At 45.5% G+C, this 24,268-nt stretch overlaps 1 protein-coding gene across 4 annotated transcripts in view; it reads right to left on the reverse strand.

Annotated features, from left to right (window-relative positions):
- Window positions 1-19,967: 19,967 nt before the first annotated feature.
- Window positions 19,968-24,268, reverse strand: part of UACA (uveal autoantigen with coiled-coil domains and ankyrin repeats) — a 287,356-nt gene continuing 283,055 nt past the window's right edge. For all 4 annotated transcript variants that reach the window (XM_069222950.1, XM_069222948.1, XM_069222946.1 and 1 more), the window contains 2 exons: window positions 23,275-23,340; window positions 19,968-22,273 (listed from right to left, as the gene is read on the reverse strand). In XM_069222950.1, coding sequence (XP_069079051.1) covers window positions 22,202-22,273; window positions 23,275-23,340 — 138 coding nt within the window. In that variant the 3' untranslated portion in view covers window positions 19,968-22,201. The remainder of the gene's footprint in view (window positions 22,274-23,274; window positions 23,341-24,268) is intronic.

The raw sequence follows: 24,268 nt of genomic DNA on the forward strand, positions 1-24,268 counted from the left end.
TAGGAGGTGATGATGATGTCGTGCTTGCGTACGATGACGGCGAGGGGGCTCATGTAGACATTGAAGAGTGTCGGGCTGAGCGATGAGCCTTGAGGTACGCCGCAGATGATCTTGGTGGGTTCTGAGCGAAACGGAGGGAGGTAAACTCTTTGGGAGCGGTTAGCGAGGAAGGAGGCGATCCAGTCCAGGGCCTGGCCTTGGATCCCGGTGGAGCGTAGGCGGGTGATTAGGGTGCGGTGACAGACGGTGTCAAAGGCAGCCGAGAGGTCGAGGAGAATGAGGGCGACTGTTTCACCGTTGTCCATCAGGGTTCTGATGTCGTCTGTGACTGAGATGAGGGCGGTTTCCGTGCTGTGGTTGGTTCGGAATCCGGTTTGTGAAGGGTCGAGCAGGTTGTTGTCTTCCAGGAAGGTGGTCAGCTGTTTGTTGACGGTCTTTTCTATTACCTTGGCTGGGAAAGGTAGAAGAGAGATGGGGCGGAAGTTTTTCAGGTCGCTTGGGTCAGCCGTAGGTTTCTTTAGTAGGGCGTTGACTTCAGCGTGCTTCCAGCATTCGGGGAAGGTAGCAGAAGAAAAAGAAGAGTTGATGACGGTCTGGAGGTGCGGGGCGATGATGTCGTCGGCTTTGTTAAAGATGAAGTGCGGGCAGGGGTCCGAAGGGGCGCCGGAGTGGATAGAGTTCATGATGGATTTGGTTTCTTCCGTGTTGATGTGGGTCCAGTTGTTGAGGGTGATGTCCGGGGAAGCGGGTTCAGTGGTGTATGGTTGGGTCTGGTGTCCGAAGCTGTCGTGGAGGTCGCTGATCTTGCGATGGAAGAAAGTGGCGAGGGATTCGCACAAATCCTGTGAGGGCGTGACGGCGTTGGCGCTGGGGTTGGAGAACTCTTTGACGATGCTGAAGAGTTCTCTGCTGTTGTGGCTGTTTTTGTCTAGTCTGTCGGTGAAAAAGTTCCTTTTGGCAGTGCGGATCAGGTGGTGGTGTTCGCGTGTAGCGTTCTTGAGGGCGGTCATGTTGTCCGCGGTGTGGTCCTTGCGCCAGGCCTTCTCAAGGGCACGACAAGTTTTCTTTGATTCTTTGAGGGTGTCAGAGAACCAGAGAGGTTTTTTGGTGTTGGTTTTTTGGTGTTGGTCTGTCGATGCGTGGGCTTGGATTGGACAGGCAGGCGTACTCAAGTGCTGTCCATAATTGTTCTTTTGCCCTTTAGCGCTCCCCCACCATTAAGATCCTGCCTTTAAAAAGTCTCTGTGGGTGCGAATGGAAAAGATCTAGGAAAAAAGAATGGAAGTCCACTGTGTTTTCTGGGGCTCGAGGAGTAGCAAGCTGTAGGATATTTAATGTCACAAAATTGCATTTCATCAGATATATTTAAATGTGCTTCTTGAACTACTAAAATATGTACCTTTTCATTTGCCAGAAAGTTCCACATTTGTGTTCTTTTGTTAAGGCAACTAAGTCCCCTTAAATTCATAGAGAGGATCTTAACCATACCATATAGTAATGTGGATGAATGAACCAAGATAATCTGAGGGCAGGGCCACAGGCTACATGGGTGTAGATGAGACATGATGATAATTATGCTGAAGGAATATGTGAATGGCGTGCATGAATCCTGTGGAGTGGAAACTGACCTATGCCCTTAAAAGGCTTCAACAGGGAGACAACAATCTGATCAACATTATATATAAGAAAAGAACAACACTACAGAATATAACTTGGAGTAGTGTCATGATGCAGTGGACCTTTCGCCCATTAGGAACACCTCCAAGGACCAAGTAATGGCCCACCACACACCATGAAGGGGAGGGAGATCCAGAATTCCAACCCCCTCCCAGGGAAGATTCTCAGATCTTGCATCCCTCCTTCACAAACAGCGCACCTTAATGTGACTTTTCATACTTAAGCTGTGTCATCATTTAAGTCATTGTAAACAATGTAGTCTCCAAGGTGTATTCCAAATTTACACCATCTGTGAACAGTATGAAGCATATGTACCTTTTATCAAGCCTATTTCACATCCTGTATTAGGTTGCACAAGTAAGAACTGTATCTGGAGTTTATAGGGAGTGACAGTATCAGAGGCAGTGTTCGTTTTTCAGCTGATATCTTGGTGCTTTGGCTTGCTGGGTACAGGGCGTCCTCCAGCTGACTCAGTCTTGCTCCTGACGATTAATCCTACCCCCAGGACACCAACCCTAGCCCTCCTCGTCAGGATCCTCGAGCTGTAATCTCAAAATGGTTAGCCACTGAATGCCACCGAAGAAGGCCCACCAAATGATGGTTAAACACCCAGCGAGCCCCAACAGTGCTCCGGGTCAACAATGGCACTCAGTAAGTCAAACCTCATTGACACATTACAACCCTTCAAAACTGAACTACACAAGGCGATCAAAGCTGATGTGGCTATAGAATTCCAGGTACTGTGCTGCAATCTAAATGAGAAGATTGCGACCCGCTTTGATCTCCTGGTGTAGTTCAGTTTTGAAGAGCTGTAAGGTAATGAGGTTCCACTTCGTGAGTGCCATTAACAGGTGACCAGACTGAGCACCATCCAGGGAACCGATTGGTTGGGGTACGGGGGTCCTCCAACCTGTAAGACTTCTGTAGCGCAACACAAAAAGCTTCTGTGGGCAGGGTGATCATGAGAGGACCCACAAATGTGGAAGGTCATGTTAAATGCACTAGCAGTAGGATCTCTCATCCCACGTAAATGCACAAACCATGGGGATGAGACAGGTTGGCAGCGCAAACACTAGCACTGTTGGCGAGGCTGCTTTGAGAGTGAAAGTGCTCAAGGGCTGACACCCTAGGTCAGGTCTCCCTGACTAAGGGGATTGGCAGTATGGCCTAGGGTTCATTCATACCAGAAGGCATAGTCTACTGGAAAATTGCTCCTTCAGAACAGTTCCCGTGGGGGTGCTCACAAGGCCCAATCTAGACTCGTTTGGAGGTCAGAGTTAAGTTGACCTTCTCTGGAGGGTGGGGGTGGTGACGCTTTTCCTCTTGTGTCCTCTCTTATTGGCTTGAATAACCTGCATATGTACTATGTGGTGAAACACAAAAATCACAACTTACATTAAAGTTACATCAGCTTCACCTGCTGCTTCTAAATCTTGTAGTACCAGCTATACCCTTTTATCATAAATGTCTATGTGACTTTCCAGTTAGGGATGCCCTCGGTGCTGACTCGGTTGTAACTCGTTGCCCTGGCCTTTCTGGAAGATACAGTCCTCTTCAGCCAGGACTGGAAGTCCCACCGGAAGCATGATGTGCTTGTGAAAATCAGGTTGAATAGCTCACTTGCCAACAACTACCTCTTCGGCCCTTAATAAGTTTACATACCTAGATAAAGTGGTGGATTACGGCAGCCTGAAGGTGGAAGGCACCTAGAAACAGGCTAAAGCAGGCATTGGCTACAGGTTGCAGCTTTAACTTGGCATCACAAAAAGAAAATCCCTTGATATGTAGAGCTGAACGCTGTGTTTTAATATTGAACTCAAAGGACTTTTGTGCCAAGAACAGAGGATTCAGGTGTAGGTATAGAAAATATTTTCAGCCAAAGCGCTGCCAGTTGCCGAGGCTAGTACATCAATGTCCATAACAGACCAACTATAATCCTTGAACATGGGCGATTTTTGAATTAAATACAGTGGAAACTCATACAACAGTGATTTGGGAATCTGGCTGAAAAGATAAAACACAAAATGGAGCATAATGTTTTTTAAACGAATTTCAATCTCGGTGCATCTCTCTCTACTCGTTAAGCTTTCTTCTCTATATTCTGTCCATTCTAGGATGCGTGGAACTCTTCGAGGGGTACTGAAATTAGTGGCAGATCAAGAAAAGGAAAAAACTTGGCTCGAAGCACAGGGATCACTCTTCTATGTACTCTATCCTGGGAAGTTCACGGACTTCAATATGCTTTTCTGTTAGCCACGCACACCTGGTGAACCATCCTGAGAGGACTTCTGATGTGCTCTGGTGAGATTTACTTTCTTTAAGGAAGTCTTTATGGAGCTTTGGCGCCACCGGCTAGCCCAGTAGTAAGCGTTCATTTAGAAACAAATAGTTCTTATTCATATTGCTTTGGAAATAGTGTAGGTTTTTAAAATATAGTTACATTTTTGCAGAAACTGTGTCTTTATTTATGCTCAGGTTAGCCGCTAATCATATTCAACTTTTTTTTTTTTTCTTTCTTTTTTTTAATTGCCTCACAATTTGGGCTCTCTGTGAGCTTGGCGGGTTGCGCACGCACAAATGAATCTCCTTGAAAATCTGTAAGAACTGAAACTCCCCTTTAGCATGCTTCCTTGGCATACTCGCTACTATCTCTTGGGCATAGAAAGCTTCGATTTCTCTTGCTTGAAAAGCTGTAGTGCAGTGGTTCCCAACCTTTTGACTTCTGTGGACCCCCACTTTACCATTACTGGAACCTGGGGATCCCCACTTGAATCATTATTGGAATCTGGGGACGCCCCACGGAGTCACTACTAGTCAAAAAATACAGAAACAAGCACTCAAACACATACAAACATGATAACACATTTTATTTAATTTGAATACAAATAAAAAAAAAAACATTTTAATTTTAACAGGGAGGTTGGAGCTTTTCTAAATTCAATTGAAGCACACATGGTCTATACTATATTCTTTTTGATGCACCTGCACCCACAAATCGATCTGAGGAGGATACTGATTTTATTTTTAGCCTCCAATCTCAAATTGCTTGACATTTACAGTATGTTTAAAATTTTTAAATAATACATTTAGCCACTTTATTTACACGTTAATAATCTATTCATACTATTTAATTTTCAAAACAGTCGTGGATCCCCCGCGGATGCTTCGCTGACCCCTAGGGGTCCCTGGACTAAAGGTTGGGAACCACTGCTGTAGTGAAAATGAGGATATACACCTAGAAGTGGAAGGGGAACGTGAAAGCACATAAGGTTGTATACTTTTGGAAGTAACTCCAACACTTCATTTGGACAATGGGACTTATTTGTCAAAACAAGAGTGACCAAGGGCAAGATAGAGGGGGGGTGGGGGGGGAGAGAGAGAGAAAGAGAGAAAGGAGGAAGGGAATGATAAGAAAACTGTAATAAAGAAAAAGCAACTTGCGTTAGACAGAAGATATGGGGTGTTGGAAAAAGAGGAAAAACCTGTAACCAAGATAAGCCAACCTTGACATTCTTCAAACCGGGCATTTAGCCGTGCCGGGCTCCTACAAACAAAGGGGGTTATTCTAACTTTGGAGGAGGTGTTAATCCGTCCCAAAAGTGACGGAAAAGTGACGGATTTACCACCAGCCGTATTACGAGTCCATTATATCCTATGGAACTCGTAATACGGCTGGTGGTATATCCGTCACTTTACCGTCACTTTTGGGACGGATTAACACTCCTCCAAAGTTAGAATAAACCCCAAAGTGTCCGCACTTTTAAAAAAAAAAATTAACCACTGCCAGCATACACATGTAAGATTCACACATTCTTGAAGAAAAAAGTCCAGAGTCATTGTGATTTAGAAGACTTGGGGTATTCCTTCTACAAATGAACGGGCAGAGGCACTATTTCTAGACTTGGGGTATCCCCCCCCTAATAAGTCTGCAGATAAACTATCTACAACATGACTTCAGCCGTCTAGCATGGATTTTGTGAAGGACCATGCCTAAATTAAACAGTGATTGTTCATTTAGCTCAAGAGCAACCGATCTGTGTGACTGAGTCTTTATCTGCTAGCTTCTTGAGATGAAAGAGCATCACTTGAAATGGGCAATATGTAGCACTACAATCATACATATGGTGCATGGATCACATCCCTTGCTGCCAGATATGCTACGGGTCACTTAATATGATATAGCCCTCGAACAACAAGTTCAAGAATTTTGGTTTTAGTCCTTCGTCAAGTATTGAAGTGACCTCTGAATTTCTCTTAAAGTAGGGGTTATGCATATGGACATAATGAATACAAGACTTCCGTCCCAATTAAGCTTCTTTTCTGCCAGGTAGTGAGTGTTACCGTGGGCCGGCCCCCTCCTCCTCCTCTTGCGTTATGCAGTGGCCGCCGCTGTGAGGGCGGAAAAGGAGGCTGGGTCCTCTGCAGCATGATCAAAGCACCTTCAACAGAGCATGAACGGCAGTCAGCTTTCTCTTAGACAGAGGAGACAAGCAGCACTTGTCTAGAAATGGCCTTTAGTTTAGGAGAGTGGATGCGACAGTGCTTGAGCTTTTGCCCTTTTTTTGTGGTAGTGTTGGACTGGTGTTCATATCCGGTCACTTTGGTGACTGACGGACCAAGCTGCACGTGCCTTGAGGCACCTGAGGTGTAGCATCCTCGGAAGAAGCAGCAGCTTGCTGATCCTCTCCACGGGTAAAGGCTTTAGAGAGAATATTCTGCCAAAAAGGACGGAATGCACACCAGGGCAGATTCAAATGATAATTCTAGTTGGCGAATCGAGTGTGGCACAATTTCTAGGACTTGTTGCTTGGAGGCGAGGAGTGTGAGGGAGGTAGATGTGGCCTCACTCGCATAGCTTTCAATATCTAACATAGCTGAAGGAGTAAAACAGACTGGAGGAAATGCATTAGAAACTCAGGGATGTGAGTGAAAGGCAATGAGAAGGCTGGAGGCTCTCGCGCAAAAATTCATTACAACAGTTAATTCACTCTTCCATGGGGGATGGCCAAGATGGCGGCCGAGACTGACACTTAAAATACAGCCCTGCCTCAGGCCCTGGAAAAATCCTGTAATAAATTGCCCATGGATGTACTCTTCGACTCGGACACAGGGAGCTCTCGATCCATTCCCCTGGAGATGGTTAAAGGCCCGGATGTCAACCCCCCCACCCCCGGACAATGGATGACCTCTGATGGCTGTAGCCAGATTGGTCCACATCTTATCAAGGGGACGAGCGCCTAGACACTCTCCAAGTAATGCAGGAGGATCCGCTAGCAACACCGGTTTGAATGTTTCCCCAATACCAGTGATGGGGCCGGTTGGCTCCCACAGATGTCTCTTATTAGCCCACCTGCAGCCTTATGTGGTCCTGCTGGCTGCGTGGGGGTGGCGTCTCTGAGAGTAGCAGATGGTTACCCACGACCGGAATACAGGCTTCGCCATGGGCAAAAGGTATGGATGTGGCTTTTATCTTGGCTAATCATTTTTCCTTTACAGGGTCAAGGCTGAGGCCCATAGTAGACAAGCTTGTCACGCCTCCCTCAAAGATTTCCACATGGACAGTTCTTCCCGAATGTTGTTTGTTCTTTCTCCTTTTCGTAACGTGGGTAATTAGCGGTATGCCACATGCCACCAGCTTTGTGGCTCGATGTTAAGAGTAGTTGAACTGGTTCTATTTGAGCTGATGTTGCAGGGAAAGGGGGTATAACAGGGTATGGCCGGACGAGTCGCAATGCGGGAAATTGAAATGTTACTATACACAGGATGCACAGTTGTGGGCGCTTATTGCCTCAATTGTGGGGATACACTATGTTGTACATGTTCAAAGGCCTTCTCTTATTATGGGTACCCATATTGATAATGTCGCCCAGCGCTATAATGTTCTGTCATGCAATGTGCGTAGCATGGCCCCACCACTTAAAAGGTACCAAGTTTATTCATTCCTTAAATGCCAAAATGTGCACTTTGCTATATTAGAGGAAACGCATCTCCTAGATAGTGAGCGGTGGCAGGGGCAAGTATATAGCACCTCGTCTTCAGCATTTGCTAGAGGGGTCATGATATGGACAGTGCTGGGGGTACTATTCGTCTAGCAGTACAAGAGGGTGGATACATGGGGCCGGTATGTTGTACTGGAGAGACTATTGGTACAGTATTGTCAATTGTAGATGTCTGTGCGCCCAATTTTGCCCAGGGTTCTTTTATCAATACCCTTACCCCTGCCCTCCTTGGTGACCCGCTGGCCCCTTGTTTAGGGGGAGGTGACTAATTGTGTGCCCAATGTGGAACTTGATCGCTCGTTACCTCCTCTGAATGGCGAGGTAAGCAGGTGGCCCTAGTGATACGGAACCTTCACACGCGCTTATTCTTCACACATTATCAGGCACTGGTTCAAAAAAAAGTAATAACACTCCTGAACGGCGCATTATCTATGTGTGATACCACACAGCCGCAGGCGGCACTCAAAAGATGGAATGCAGTTCTTCCACAGCCCATGTCACCCAAAACTTGGGCAGAAGCTCTCCAACAAGTAAGGAGTGTGTCTCGTAATCCCAGCTTCTGCTACACACATTTTAACTTCATTCATCAGACATATTTGTCTCCACACCGTATTAAACACATGTTCCCTGCCTTGATCCCTAGATGTCCACACTGTGGGACTATAGAGGCAGGTTTCTACCACACAATATGAGAATGCCCCTTGTTGATGAACGTATGGCAGGTAATTGCAGCAGACATATATGACATAACAGACCGTTTATTTGTCCCCACCCCAGAGTGCTGTCTCTTGGGTATTCGTCCCAGACCCAAAAAAGACAAATATCTTCACAGGTTTGCTGATCTGGCATTTATCATGTACAAAAGACAAATTGCCATGTGACGGAAGGTGCCCATGCCACCAGAGGTTGCTGGTTGGCGCCGGCTGACACTGAAATGGGCGCGGAGACATGTGTACTGAGATTCCTTTGTGGTAGTAGTCAGCTGTGCGCAGGCTATGATACATGGAACAAGCTTGTAATTAAACTTGAGGCAACAAGTGATATTCGCCCGCCCTGAAGAGGCCAACAGCTTGCATACTGAGCACGCATACCTACTTTCCTTTCTGGACTACCAGACTACCCACACTAACTGCTCCTAACTACACACACTCATAGCAGAAACAGTGTTGACTTGAAGAGAGTTCTATTGGAAGTGTAGCTATATGCTGTTCTCCATTGAAATTAAGGGATGAGTGTTTTGGACCCAAAGGGCTCAGCCTGGGAGAGTCATGGACGCATGGCTCTCACACCGACCACTCACGTAACATGTGCATCTGTAATGAAAATTGTTAATACCTGTATAATTAACTTACTAAGGAATTATGACCACAAATGATATTGGTGCCTTTCTCAGACGATATTGTAGACGCTGCGGTAACTGTGTGCTAAATCCTCATGTATGAATTTCCCCTTGACTACTTTTTTGACAATGTATTGCAAGTCATACCCGACTCTGCAGTTGTTACAGTTGAAATGTTAAAAACCAATAAAACTGATTAAAAAAAATATATGTATCACTTTTCCATAAACTGCTTGTTTTCCTCTGTTTTAGGTGTAAGGTACGACAAAGTAAGAGGTGCTGGCAGCGTTTCTAAGGCAACAGACCCGTCATGGAAATGGACATTGTAAGGCTGGCTAGAGCACTAACTGAATTTCGTTGGAAACGATAAAAATAGGAGGGAAGCCTCCTGACACGGTGGTGGTGATGTATGCCTCTGCAGGGGGGGCATCACTGTGCCACCAAGAAACACAGGGAAAACAATAGACAAATGTTAAATGGGAAAATCCTAATCCAAAATGGCTGACAAGTGCGGGCCTGGTAGTTAAAAAAAAAAAAAAAAAAAAAAAAAAAACACAGGAGGTCGGGTGTGGGGAAAGCGCACAAGCGCAAACAATGCTCCAGTTGCACATGAGAAGGAAATGAGGTTTGAAGTTCTTTTTTAGAGCCTGCGATATCTATGGTAAGCAGGGAGCATAACTAGATTCTAAATCGAACAAGGACAAAGATGGGTGGGGGCTAAAATGAAGTGGCAAAAATCAGGTGCGTTGGAGGGAAGCAAATGTAAATGTATTTTTTCCAAAGGAGGCTGCTGTGCCCGTTAAAGTGAGGGGTACTGAAAGTGTAAAAGTGCCCAAAGTGTGGGCATAATACCAAAAAAAAAAAAAAAATTACGACGGTACAGCAAGGCCCTGAGAATTAGCAATAGAGAGCACATTCATACCAAACTGTCATCAAACTATTCATGAAATTATTTGCTCGCCAATGATGCTCTTTGTTGTGAGTGTAGTCCTTTGAGAGGTGGCATCACTATCCTCTCACTGAGATGCATTGCTGCTAGACAGGACAGATTATCTCTATGAGAGACTTCAGATGTTGGAGCCACTGTAGTCTCAGGCTCCACTGACCGGCCATCTGGCTTGTGGCACCAACAGGATGCAGGCAGAGGACTTCTAGTACAGGAATTGGCACCCTGTTCCGAAAATGTTTAAAAACTCACTATCTGTAATTCTCTGTGGAGGAGGAGAAGCTCTCCTGCATGTCGTTTACAGCATGGCACCAATGAGACGTAGCCTGAATAGAGATGAGGTGTGACTTCTGGACGCTTATAAAGACACCCAGGTCGTTGAGAAAGGTCAGGGTGCAGTCAGTGCTTGTGATGTCCTTGTTTTGACCAGTCATAAATGGACAACGTTACTCACCACTTGGTAGCATGTAGCAGGGGAAACTTCTTTGCAATGGTGAAGGAGCATCACCTCCCTGGCTAAGCCAGGAGCTGAAAGATAAAATTATATTTTAGGTAGGGGCAGGCTGGGCCATGGAAGGTGGGAGGAGCAGAGAGTGTACCTAAGTGCACATGTGTGTTTGGCCAGCCAAACACAAATGTGCGCTTAGGTTTCTCCATCCCAGCTGTGTTGAACAGCTGGGCTGGAGAAACTGCACAGACCCCAAGGTTGTGTCTGAGCGTCAGTCCAGGCCACTCAGACCAACCCTGACGCTGCTTTCATGCTAGCTTTAGCATGAAAGCAGCACCGGGATTGCTGGGGAGCCTGTGCTGGTGTTGCAGTGAATGCTGGGACACCACATTGAGGGAAGGAGGAGGTGCAACACGCAGGATGCGGCGGCAAAAGGTACATTTTTATTTTGTAATTTATTTTTTATTCAACAGAAATATTAGTGCCAGTGTCTAAAAGCAAATCAGGTGGTAGTGGTGGCTGTGGTGTATAGCTGGTGGACACTACCTTCTCTCATGGAATGGGTAAGCCCTAATTTCTCCTGAGACTCTCTTTTCCAAAATGAGCCTGTGTACTTTGTGTAGTGGCTGCAAGTGTTGTGGAGGTCGAGCAACAATATGATCTTTGAGTCTATGTACAAGCTAAGTACCCATACGTAGTGTTATGGGGTGAGACCCCTCACTCTCCTGCCTATAAATGGAGACTGTATCTGTGTAAAGTTAGTAGCTTGCAGGATTTGAGGTAGACATTGGTGTCAAGCAATAGGGAGGTTCATCTCGGCTTTTAGACCTCTAAGAAACAAAAAGTGGTTTTCAGTGCTGAGTGGCGTCGGGCACGATACTGATCACTGTCTTAGTAGGCTATGCTTTTTTGTGAGGTGGTTCCTCAACTAAGGCAGTGTTCTTTTCTGTGACGTTCCTTGGTATGGAGTTCATGGTTAATTGAAGGCCAACCCCCAAAAGGATGGTCCTTTTTAGGCATGCAGACATATCCTTTCAAAGCCAGGGTGAGGTCTTTGTCTAGAGTGCATGCTTCGCTGGAGTCACTGCAGAATCCTGATCTCCAGTGTTGGAATAAGCTGGAGAAAGAGTTAATAGACTCCTGCTGGGCCTCTGATCTCCGACAGGCTCGCCAAATTTTAAGTCTTGAATTCTTCAATGTCTTCAGCAGTTGCGTCTTTAGGGGAGTCAGTCTTGGTGCTACACGCAGGACCATGTGATCACCCACCTCTGGTTTCTTCTGTGCCAAATGGTCTTTTTTGCAGCAAAACGTGTTACGGGTCGCACAGACTGTCTTGTTGTGGTCTGTCAGTAGACAGAGGTTGCAGAATTCTTGTTTTTCTGACCATGGGAACTTGCTATGTTGGGCACGGCAACATTTGAAAGGAGTATTTCCCATAAGTTACCTCTACAATCTACTGTCATAGAACCTGGTCCAACACTAGATGTGATCTACATCAGTGAAGCTGAAAAGATCATCATGCCTGTTAACAGAAAGCAACTCAAAAATTAATTGATTAAAGTTGAAAAGGTAAGGTTGGAATATACTCAAGAGGTAACTGATGTGCAGCACTTGCAAGATCCTAAATGCATAGAATCTAATGCTGTCAACTGCGACAACAAGAACCAGGCCCCATTATGTGCAGTAAAATACTTAATTTTTAGAATACGCTTAATTGAGTTAACCATCATTCGGCCATTTGATTTACATGGAGGCACATGGCTGACTTAACAAGCGGGAGAAAAATGAACAGTATTTTGTTAGTGCTAAAACATCAGTCTTTACCCAAAGTCCACCTGCCAGTCATCAGGACGAAACTGCTTTAATTTACTTTGTAATCGGCCATTGACATTACCAACCTTATTGTACTACTCAGCCAAGGCTTGCAATTTAGTTGTGTGAGACTTTGTCTCTCAAACTGTAACAAACAAATATTAATTTCTCTCCAACTTGCTTCAGCAGACAAATGAGATGCCACACGGTTCCTAGACCTCACTGTTTCTACTCAACACTTATCAACACTTTCATAGCTATTCACAACCATCACATTGGATACGACCAGTGTACTGACACCACCCACATTAGTATAGCGATTTCAAGTGAATGTGGAAGCGCTCAACACATTGCCAGCTGCCTCCCCCAACAACGGACAGGGCAAAATTGGCTCTGCCTCAAACTGGACAAAACTTAAGTCCTACATCTAGACTCTGGGGACCATGCCTGCACCTTTTGGACTCATTCAAGCTCGATCAAAAACTTTCAGATTCTTCTTACTCCAAGCCATGCATTAACACACAAGTCAAACTATGAATGTGGTGTTATGTCTTCTACCTCTAATGTGTACTCATCCCTGCATCATCCCAATCCACATAGAGGCAATTTCATACATCAACTACTGTTCTGGGTGTAGGGAGGCTATTTACAAAATGAAGACTAAACTTCAAAGCTCAAGCCTACACCAACCATTCCATTCTTGGCATTCAAAATTTTAGATTAAATATCCGTGCATTAATATCACCCTCGTGGGGCACTGTAAAACAATGGTTTTCTATTACAAACCTGTCACTGGTCTACGAGGCTCTACAGAAGAAATCTGCTTCCGAAATGCCGTACGCTTATCCGATTGGACACATAAATGCAGTCTTCCAGGCCAATTTGTTGCTGCCACTAGCTAGATACAAATGATAGCACAGGGAAGATCCCTGTACAATTAAGGCTTTTTCCTATAGAACCATGTGTTGTTGCCTCCTCATGAAAGCTATTTTCAGGATATTTCACAAACCATTTAAGAACCACGTCTTTTAAAATGCATTCCAGGTGACGTGTCCAAGATGGAGCCTGAGTAGTGGTGTTTTTGCGGAGTTACGCAACCCACATAGGTCAAAGTGGTGGATGCAATGCACTTCGGGCTCCTCTATCAATTAGAATCTGTCAGGAGAGTGCCCAGCACACACAGTGCAGCAGCATTAGCCCACAAGTGTCACTGCGGCTCCTATTTTTGCATATGGCTGCCTGCGGAGTCTGGCACTCCCAATCTCAAGATGGCGGCTGCCACAGAGCCTTAACTCCATAGGATCGGGTGGGCCACGTGCGGCCTCTTTGGATTTCCCCCGCATTGCAGACTTCCCTCTGCAACAGCAGAAGGGCGGCCATTAAAGAGACCTGCTGAATGACAGTGGCTGCCCCAGTCAGAGCGCACGGGCTCAAACACGGGGCACGGCCTAACACAACAGTGCGGGGAGGCTGAGACGGCTTATCCTAGCCTGGGCATCTGGAGTAGATGAGACAACACCGCTTCCAGCCTGGGCATATAAGGATATGCCCTGGGCTGTTAGCACTGCAGGAGGTGAAAGAGAAGCAATCCTGAACTGGGCCCACGGGGATGACTGGCGACATCACAGCCCCCCAGATGTGACAGCCAGACCTGGGGACAACTTACAAGAAACATGTGGGAGCAGCCTCGAGGTATGCCTGTTTATCTGAAGGACCATCACGGTCAGAGCGAGCCCCACTGTGTGACATCCTCAGGGAGGCATAGTGCTGGACCCAGTGCCTTTTTAGGGCATTCACTGCCCGCCCCACAGCCCTCACATATTGAATCTGGCCCTTGCTATTGGGGAGGTCCATCACACAGGCGACGACAAGACGAACCTGGGCCCTGAGACAGTATGAACACATGGTAGCTGCGATCAGGACACCCTGCATAAGAAGCACTCAAAGAGAACTTAGCAGGGGTGATGACCACTGCAATAACAAGGACTATCTGGAGGCTGCCAATGCCTTGGAGGTCCCAGACATAACCCTTCCCTCGCTTCACCTTGCACCCCACCAAGCTGGTAGACACTTGTAGGGGGAACGAACCCACATCGGAAGGCAGACCACATGGCCAGATCGGGAGGCAGTGAACGGGGACCACAGATTTCAAGCTCTTCCCCTGCTCTCTCTGGTGACACCATCTTGGGCTATCATGACCACCAACTGCAGCAATAAAAAGGACACTACCCTCAAGGACATGCTCAGTAAGCCCTGTCAAAAAACTGCCCAGCACATGGATGCATCGCCTCCAACATCCACTCCCGTGACTTACGGGCCCAGCCCCTCAAGAGGGGGATGCACTGACTACCCACGCTTTTATGGAGATCCTTTTTGGTGCCCTGAGATGACATTGCAGCCCTTAAACAACATAGCAGCAGATGTCAAGGGCATCAAGAAATACCTGGGAGAGCGGGCCAGAGGGTCAACACACTGGAACAAGCCAGTGACTCGTGTAAAGAGTAACTTCACGGCGTGAATTGCTAGAATTCCGAGACAAAAATTCTTAACTCCACTACCAACTGGAGGACTTTGAAAACAGATCTAGGCTCACCAATAACAGAATTAAAGGGGTCCCGCTCTAAGCAGATTCTGGAAAACTGGAGGACTACATCACCAGACTATTCTGCCACATGGACCCAGACCTCGCAGAACAGGACATTGTACTGGATCACACTCACAGGGCGGGCCGACCAGCCAAGCCCGCTGGCATGCTGCAGGACATACGGAACTGCCTCCACTACTACAGTCAGAAAATGGCCATCATGTTGTCAGTGAGAGACTGTAAGGCCATCGATTTTGAGGAAGCGAATTTATGGCTGTACCAAGATCGATCTCTTATGAACCTGAAGCGTCATAGAACCCTTCTACCCATTACTGAAGTTTTAAGGGACAAGGGAATCCGATAGAAGTGGGGGCGTCCTTTCAGACTCACTTTCGTCTGGAACAACGAAACCCACAGTGTCTGCAACCTGCCCGCTCATTGCGGAATATGGAAAAGTTGCAGGAGGAAGAAACCACTGGACAACAACCGTGGAGTCCCCCCCCCCCACTCATCCACTGGGACACGATGCTCCTCCACTCAATGAAAAAGCATTTTAGCAAACCTACAGATGCAGAAAGCCCTAAGAAAGGGCAGTCTTGCTGTAACAACTTCAGCACCAGGACAGTACATCAGATACAGACAATGACTTTTGATGTCATGGATAATGCGCTCATGACTTGCCGTTCCCCGGCCCATAATATATAGCCCTGGTCATTTTCCCATTCAGACCCGGGAAATCCTGGTAGCTCTTCTCCCCTACTCATTAACGCTTTATCCCTTGTTGGCTTAGCTCCACCCATACCTCACTTGTGAGGGGATACAACCAACTGCCGACAACATGGACTCCATGTACTTTGGTCATTGTGTTCCCAGGAGGGGAATGCCCCAGCTGTACTGCTCTCTGTTATCCCCCTTCTCTCCTTGCTCAACGACCCCCACCCTGACATATATGTCTCAGATAATGCTGGCCAGACAGACCTGCTGGGATGTCACTGCTCTGCTCAGTCCGCCATCGCTTACATAGCTCTACACTATAGTACAGCAAATGGTTAAAATAATTAACTTTAATGTTTGTGGCCTAAATGCCCAGCGAAGCGGTTGGAGCTGCTCTCCCCTGCTTGGGGACTCTAAATGTGACATTTGCTTTATCCATAAAACACACCTACTCAAAGCAGACCGGAAACGCTTATGATCCCGTTAATTTGACCGCCAATATTTCTCATCTGGCCCAGGGAAAAGGGCAGGGGTGGCAGTGCTGTTAGCCACAGAGTTCCCGGGGAGGGTCATTCAGACACAAGAAAAAATGAGCAGCAGAATACTGTCCCTGCGCATTGCAATGAAAGATTACACATTTACGCTTTCAAATATCTTTGCTCCAAATAACCATCAGGAAGTCTTCCTCCAGGAAGCTGTGGGGCGGATGCTGGCCACTCCCGACGCAGAAGTACTTATAGGTGAAGACTTTAACGTCATCCCAGATGCACTTCTGGACATGTCGGTTCAAAGGACGGGGCAGATGGAAGTCCTCACTCCGGCGAGCCGGTAGACATGGGACTGGTGGACGTGTGTCGAACACATCACTTAGCTGTGAAAGATCGCACCTTTTTCTCTGCAGCACATAAAAAATTTCAGGATAGATTTCTTTCTTACCTCCCCACCCCTTACTACAGCTACCACCTCAGTGAACATTGTTAGCAGCCTCCTCCCTGGACTGCCTATATAATTCCTGTAGTGCTATTGGTTCCATCATGGACACAATGAGACCAGCGACCATTACAATACTTCCTAAACCTGACAAAGGCCCCACGCTCTGCTTGTTGTATCGGCCCATCTCCCTTTCAAATATTGACACCAAGATCATCAGTAGCATCTTGGTGTTCCACCTTACCCCGTAAATGCGGGTCCTGTAGACCCTGACCAAGCCGGGCTGCAGTGGTAATACTAAACGCCTCTGCCACCTTCTTGACAAAATCCAGTGCTCCCGGGTGCCAGCTCTCCTAATATCAGTTGATGCTGAAAAGGCATTTGGTCGTGTACACTGGCCGTATCTCCGGTTCGTGCTTATTAAGATCTGCCTTGCTGCGCAATTCCGTTGCTGGATCTGGCGCAGCTACACAGGCCCCACGGCAACAGTCAGAGTCAATAGGCTGATGTCACAAACCTTCTATGTAGCCAGAAGTAGAAGACAGGGTTGCCCTTTGCCCTTTATATGGAGCAGTTCACGAAAGAATACACAGACACCCAAACATAGCGGGCATACCAATGGGGGTAGGGAACATAAGCTCGCTCTATATGCAGATGACGTCATGATAACCATAACGCAACTGTTCAACTCTCTGCCCCCGCTGATGCGTGAGATGGAGGCATTCAAGAGAGAGTCAGAGTTTGAAGTCAACCTCCAGAAATCTCAAGTACTTAGTCCTACTATTCCAAATGCTGACAAACTCAGCATGCCTCTTTCCCGTTACTTGGGCCACCCAAAGGGTTGTGTATTTGGGCTAACATAGCTCCCACATGCCAGAATGTACCGCCAAAAGTAACCACGTCGCACTCCTCTCTAATGCCTGATCCAAGCTACGTTCGTGGAAGAGTAATACCCTGTCTTGGCTGGGATGGCTCACTGTGGTTTAAATAACCTTACTCCCCAAGATCCTCTATTTCAGGTGTATTCAAAGTGGGGGTGAAGGGGCCCTGGGGGGGCTTCAAATTATCCTAGGCTCTGGCCAAAAGAAGCATTATGCTGATAACAGGGTTTAGTTTTTAGGAGAAAAAAAATAAGCAGCAGTAAGCTGCTCTGTAATGGGCCATCAGCACAAAGTTTTGTCATTTATATCCAAGCTGGCAGCATGTGTGAAAAGGGAAGGGACTCCAAATTATTTTCAAAGCCTCCACCCCTATTTCTAATAATCACAAGTTGGATACTTTTACACGTTAGTATGGCCTGCCTGACCAGAACAGGATGTTTGGCATCATGTATTTCACTGCATTTTTAACAGTTAAACATTGCAGTTAAGTTATGTTACAAAGTTTAGACATATTTAAACATGGTCAGTTTAATAGAATCATTGTGAAAAATGTTGAGGGGGGGCCCCTGATTATTTTTTCTTCCACTGGGGGGGAGAGGAGTGGGGGCAAGGCATTAAAAGGTTTGAAGACCACTGCTCTATGCTATGCAGACATTGCTACTGCAGCTCTTCCCACCCCCTCCAAAACGTAATTAGTAAACTGCAACACCTCATTTATGATTACATTTGAGCTGGGAAAAAGGCATGCATGGCAAAGAAACAAGCTTACCTCACTCCGGCAGAGAGTGGCTTAAGTCGTCCTTACTTGGTGCAATACTATCAGGCAGCACAACTTCGATATTGGGTGGAATGGTCTAAGACCTCGTACAGAGAAGCACTGATGCTTTATAGACCAGACAGCAGACTGGATTCACATTTGGAAGGTGTCATGGTTGCCCAAGCCCCATGGGCCAACAGGGGTTTATAGCTCCTCCATAGTCAGGGCGAGAATAGGAACCTGGGATAGGGTACAAGAAACACAAAAGCTCTCCACCTGCATCTCACCCCAGAACCATATCATAGGGAATCCTGACTTCCCACAGACTCTCGAGGGTACCGCTTTTGCACATTGGCAAAACGCTAATTGTAAGAGGGTGGGTGACTTATTTGACCAAGACTGGCTCATGGACTTCATACAGATCCAATTTAACTATGGTGTCCCTTCCAGTGCGTAATGGCAATATGCTGCCATCGGGCACTGGGTTATGCAACCCCACATGCCAGCTGACCCTCATGCCGTTTGAGAAGTGGCCTCTCACCCATCACACAGACAAAAGCCTCCTTTCTGGCATCTACACCTTCCTCACTGCCACAGTGGCCCCCACCTTTGGCACAGCAGTGATGAGAGTTAGAATGTGAGAGCACCTTTACTCCCTAGGAGTTGTCCAAAATATTAAATCGAATACGCACCTAAGCACATCTGACAAAGAAAAGATACAATTGCATATTATTGGTGCTACACCCTGGCTAGAGTAGCTAAATGGATGCAGGGAGGAATCGCTAACTGTTGAGGTAACTCGGACAACCAGGCATATAGAGACACCTTCTCTGTCATTGCCCAAACTACAATAATACTGGACGGAGGCTCTAACTGACACTAATGAGATGTACAACACTAACCTCCCGGGGTTTCACACTTACATTTAACTAGGCCTCCATAGCATGCTTACATAACCCGTGAAGTCGGCAAAGGGATGGGCATCACACTTGCACTCGGCGCTGTCAAACAAATCATACTATCCCAGTGGGGCACAGATAAGGCGCCAATGCAGCTGGACTGGCAACAAACTGTGGCAACTCCGGGGCATGGAGAAACTGATTGTGCTGGTGGACTCCAAACAGGCACAATTTGACAACGTTTGGGGCCCTGTGTACAGTTCCTCTCCCATGAATTCAGGGAATTGACTTGCCCTGCATATCTACGAATACTCCACCACACACACACGGAACGTAGTGGCTGAAGTATAGATGCGTAGTTTTTTCATACACTCTCCTATTGAGGGTTGTCGAATGGAACCCCCCTTCAACTTCCCTTGTCCTTCCTTCCTACCCCCTCCTGCCTTCCCCAACCTACCTGCTGTTTTTTCTTTGTTAGTTACCATCGCACCACACTGTGGTTTTATGACTGTTGTATCGTGTTTCTTCTAAAAGTAATAAAACAGAATTAAACCTAAATCTAAAACACACTTCAGCTTGGAGCTAAATAAACATTTAATCTGTTTTTCTCCTTAGCTCTTCCTCCTTTCAGCCATGCGGTTCTGTAGCAGCCTTTGATTACTCCTGTACTTCACAAAAAGCATAAATAAAGCTGTTCACCTATTCAGAAGTATTTGTTTGGAAATATTTGTATGGAAAGTGGTCTTCACTAATTCAGCAGTTTACAGTTTAAGCACCAAGATGGACAATTTACAGCTGTCATGGCTTATGAGTAACGCTAGCATTCAGGGATTAGCACATTGTGGGACCACAGTCCTCTTTCAAAGGTCCACGGTTCGGCTCCCTGCAAGATCATTTTTATTTACGCATATCCAATACCACGGAAGGGACAGCAAACATTAAACTGTTGCGGTTCTAAGGAGAAATATTGCAGCAACTTCATTACGAAGATAAATATTTTTTATTCAGGGATTTAGCATGTGGAAAACGGTACAAAAGGCAAATCAAGAAAATTAATTCCAAAAAGTGACAGTATTAGTACACTACAAGGTGCTCTCCATCCAGAAGTACATTTTATATACAAACTATACAAAGATGATACACATTGGAGAGGTTGTTCTGTTAAATGCCATTTATGCAGGTTGACTTGAGAGCTAACAGTGAGATTTTGCAGGTTTCCAGTTTATGGGAGCAAACAAAGTAAGGTCCCTGTGCACAACAAGTAGAGTCAGGAGTCCAGAAATGTTTCAAATAATATTATGCAGAATTAGCTAACAATTCTCCAAACTCCTCTTTGTAATCCATGCATCAGCCTTGTAGCAGAATAAGGCTCACGTGAGGGATCACCATAAGCTGGTTCTAGGCATGCTCCATTCTGCCGAGCACAGTAGCACCCGCAGAAACAATTTCCCAGCCTAGATACGGTCCACCAGATGCTGATGAAAAAAAACACAAATACTGGGCAGGCATCATCTGTGCTACGAGTTAGACACAGGCAAAATCACCATGATCAGAGAGACTAGCACCAGCAAAAGGGATCAGCTCTGCTTCAGACCACCGGACTGTGAAGGAAAGGCACAAAGGTACTAGGTATCTAAACGTAGAACGAAAGTTACAAAGACCCCAAGCATCGTAGCAAACCTAGGCACAGAGAAATTGCTTATCATAAGAACAATGTAAGGCACAGACAGTGATCCAAAATTAAATATTAAGCACACTAAAGTCAGGTGTTGCAAGTAAAATCTAAATCATACAGAGTACAGGTACGGAAGTAAAATCAAAAATGTGTAGGCAGATCCCTAGCATTACAGGCATTCCAGTGCATATGGAACCAAAAAGTAAAAAATACAGGCACACGTAAACCAAACACATTTTTAAAGTTAAGGCTCCAAGAAGCCAGGAACTCACTTAAAAAAAGGCAACTCACTGAACTAGGTAGGAGCCGGAAAAGTCACAGTCTGAGAGAAGGCACTGGAGGTGAACTCTAATGCATACAGGTCAAAAGGAAGCACATGAGATACAGGCACCCAACTGATCAAAAAAAGTATACGATAAAAGGAAATCTGTTTGTGATTGTTGGCTTATCTTTACCTAAATGGCTTTCCCTAAGAAGCCTCTCATACTCTCAGGCACTTGGCTTCCCATTAAACTGGCATTGTCAAGCACAGTCTTTAATCCGGAGATCTCGCGGTAGGGCATGTGCACGCAAACACACCCATACAAGAGAAGCCCTATGGACATATAACGATCGGTAGGGTATCCAAAGAACCCGTCATATGGCTAGTGTATGAGTGCAAACACCTGCTTCCCTGGGTTGGCACCATGATACAGTGGGCTGTGTGCTAGATGAAGTAGAGATAGTTTGTACCCTGTAGTGTGGAGAGTAGGACCTAAAAACGTTAATAGACATTAAAATCGCACCAGCATATACCTTACATAGATCACAGACCTGCTGTGTATTTAATCTAAATTTAAATCACTTACAAAGTATTATAGAAAGATATAGCTGTAAAAAAAAAAAAAAAGTACAAATATTAGTGTCAGTTGAAAAATAACCATTTCAGCAGCTCTAACTAAAGCAATTTCATACGTCTTAAGTTACTTTAAATAATAAGGTAACCTGGCCAGCCAGGTTCCAAAGTCTCGAGCAGCAGGAACACACCCCTTCTGTTGTACAGTACCACTGCTTCTGCCACCCTTGTGCCAAACACATGCCTGCCCTGATTCAACGCAGACACATTCCCCACTGGGCGTTCTTGCCAGTGAGAGGTGAACGCTGCAACCAATCAAACACCATCGGTATGTTATAAAGGTGCCGTCATTTCAGCTGTCACTTTCAGTGAAATCGCAAATACTGCCCTGAAAGGGTCAGAGAAAGGATGCAACATTTTCTTTATTTTTTTCCCCCCCAAATTCATCAAGGATTTCTTCTAAACAATCGTGATGATTCCAATAAATTCCTCAATGTATTTTGCATATTTACATCTTTCCCATCATGCTTTGCCATACAGTTCTTGCATGTCCAGTTTTGCAGTAGGGCTGGTCACATGCAAGTCATCTAATCTGGAGGGTTCTCGTCAAGCTAACTCTGTGGTGCCATGGTCCAGAGTTCCACAAAATAGTCACAAGGCAGCCTATAGTGGATCCTTGAAAATCTCCAACCAACAACAACTCCATCAGCAGACGAGCCCCTGCCTCATTCTGATAATCTGCAGCAAGGCATCCTGCACGTCTTCATCCATGCGACCCTGTGAAAGGAGAACATTAACGGTGAGAGCAGGGTATTCTTGCAGCATTCCACAGAGCAACCACATTTCCAATACTCTGAAAATCCTTGAACCCAGACTTCCTAACAGAAGTTCTGGAGATGTCTGCAACCCTCTCCCTTAAGTGTTTTGAGTCTATCCAGTAGAATATTTGGTTAAGTCAGCTTATATCATGCAAACTCCATTACTAAACAACAGATAAAGAAAGTGCTTGTAATAGCCATCTTGACTTCTTATCCCAAGGAGGAAACACTACAGGACATGCCAAGTGAGACTGGTGCTTCACGAAATTGACTTAACAACCAGTGTGGTAGACACAGTGATCAGGAATGGCTACATGACGATGAAATTAAGGTTTTGTGGGGATAGGACTCCTCCAGATTTCACTAGTGTCTTCAAGTTGTAAGTGAAATACCTCTGTGGTCTAAGGGCAAGCATCATCTGTACTTTCAAAATACATCGGTCTATTAAGTGACAACACAGCAAAGGCAATTCCACCCTACCTCTGAGGATCTAAAAACAGATGAAAAATAAGAGGAGGGAAGGCCTGATCATATTTTGTTCCCCTAATGGACTCAAAGCCTAGATGTGCAACATTCATGCACAAAGTATACATTATTTCTATATACTACATTCACTATCGTAGGATCCACCATGAAACGGGAGACAACCTTCCTAGGAGATCTAGTGAATTGCTGGTACAAGTTAGTACAAACTGTGACTTTAATTGTAATGTTGGTGCCCATAAAGTGTATCTGCAGAAATCTATCTGCTTCAAAAGCGAATATCCTAAACTAACTTGGTTTAATGCTGGCTGGAGAAAACCACCTTCCTCCTGGCAAATGCGATCAATCCTTAGTTGTCATAGCATATGAATGGTCAACAAAGCTCAGGCAGCACACAATAAAACCCTTGCCAACATTTGGAAAAGGTGCCAATGCAGCAGACCGTTTGTACGTAAACAAACAAAGGTTGTCACAAACCTGTACAGCACTTAAAAGGTGTGTTCGGTATACTGAGATTACTTCTTGGTGCCGCCTGTCAGCTTCCTGTATAATGCATGAAAAAAACATAGAAAACCGAATTAATGATCAGAAATGATGCATCATTTTCAAACACCCCAGTGCTGAAGCACATCTGCTTTCTATTGATTGTACCAAATATACATCTTTGAGAAAACTCAATATTCATTAAAGTTCAAAGACCAATTTATACCTATATTCATTTAGCCAGTTCACAAAGATTATAGACTGCCAAATGCTATAGAAAAACTGGTCATTTCATCAGCGGGGTACTGCAGAAAAAAATGATGCATCCTGCTTTCACAAGTCAGATGCATGTCAAGTGATTATTTGAAAACAACTTATTGTTCTACTAGTCTTCGAAATTAATCCAGAATCTTGCAAAAGAGGCTATTTCAACTTTGTCTTAACTGTTTGAAGTCTAGTTGTTTACATTAAATAATTCAAATACATAGATATGTAACCACGGGGTACCTGTCCCGCACCCACACCTCAAGATGACTGAGGGACGGAGTCCCTTCCACTGAGTCTGTAATGTTTACTCTTCGTTCATCTAGCCTAATTTCTTTGAGCTATAACAGCAATGAGCACACCGCCACCAGTTTTTAAAAAAAAATCAGTCTGCAGAATGTGTTTGGCTGCACCTTTTTGTACACTTCCCAGGTTAGCTTCTTTCATCTAAGCCCCATGCATTTTGGTAGTGATCGACACACATGTTACTCTACTGGTTCTAAGGACCTTCATCTCTACTGGAAACCAAACTGCCCTGTGCTACAGACTTGAGGGCAGAGCTAGCCATGAACAAAGAGCAATGTCAGGACAAAAAGATGAGACAAGTGACCTAGGGGGCGTGAACATACAAGCTGGATTTCCCATAATAGTTTTCAGAATAAAAAGAGAGCCTGAATCTTTGGCGGGATAGCGTCCAAAAGTGAAATCCACTATCACTCAGCAG

This window comes from Pleurodeles waltl, chromosome 3_1 (genome assembly GCF_031143425.1).
Source record: "Pleurodeles waltl isolate 20211129_DDA chromosome 3_1, aPleWal1.hap1.20221129, whole genome shotgun sequence".
Lineage (NCBI taxonomy): Eukaryota > Metazoa > Chordata > Amphibia > Caudata > Salamandridae > Pleurodeles > Pleurodeles waltl.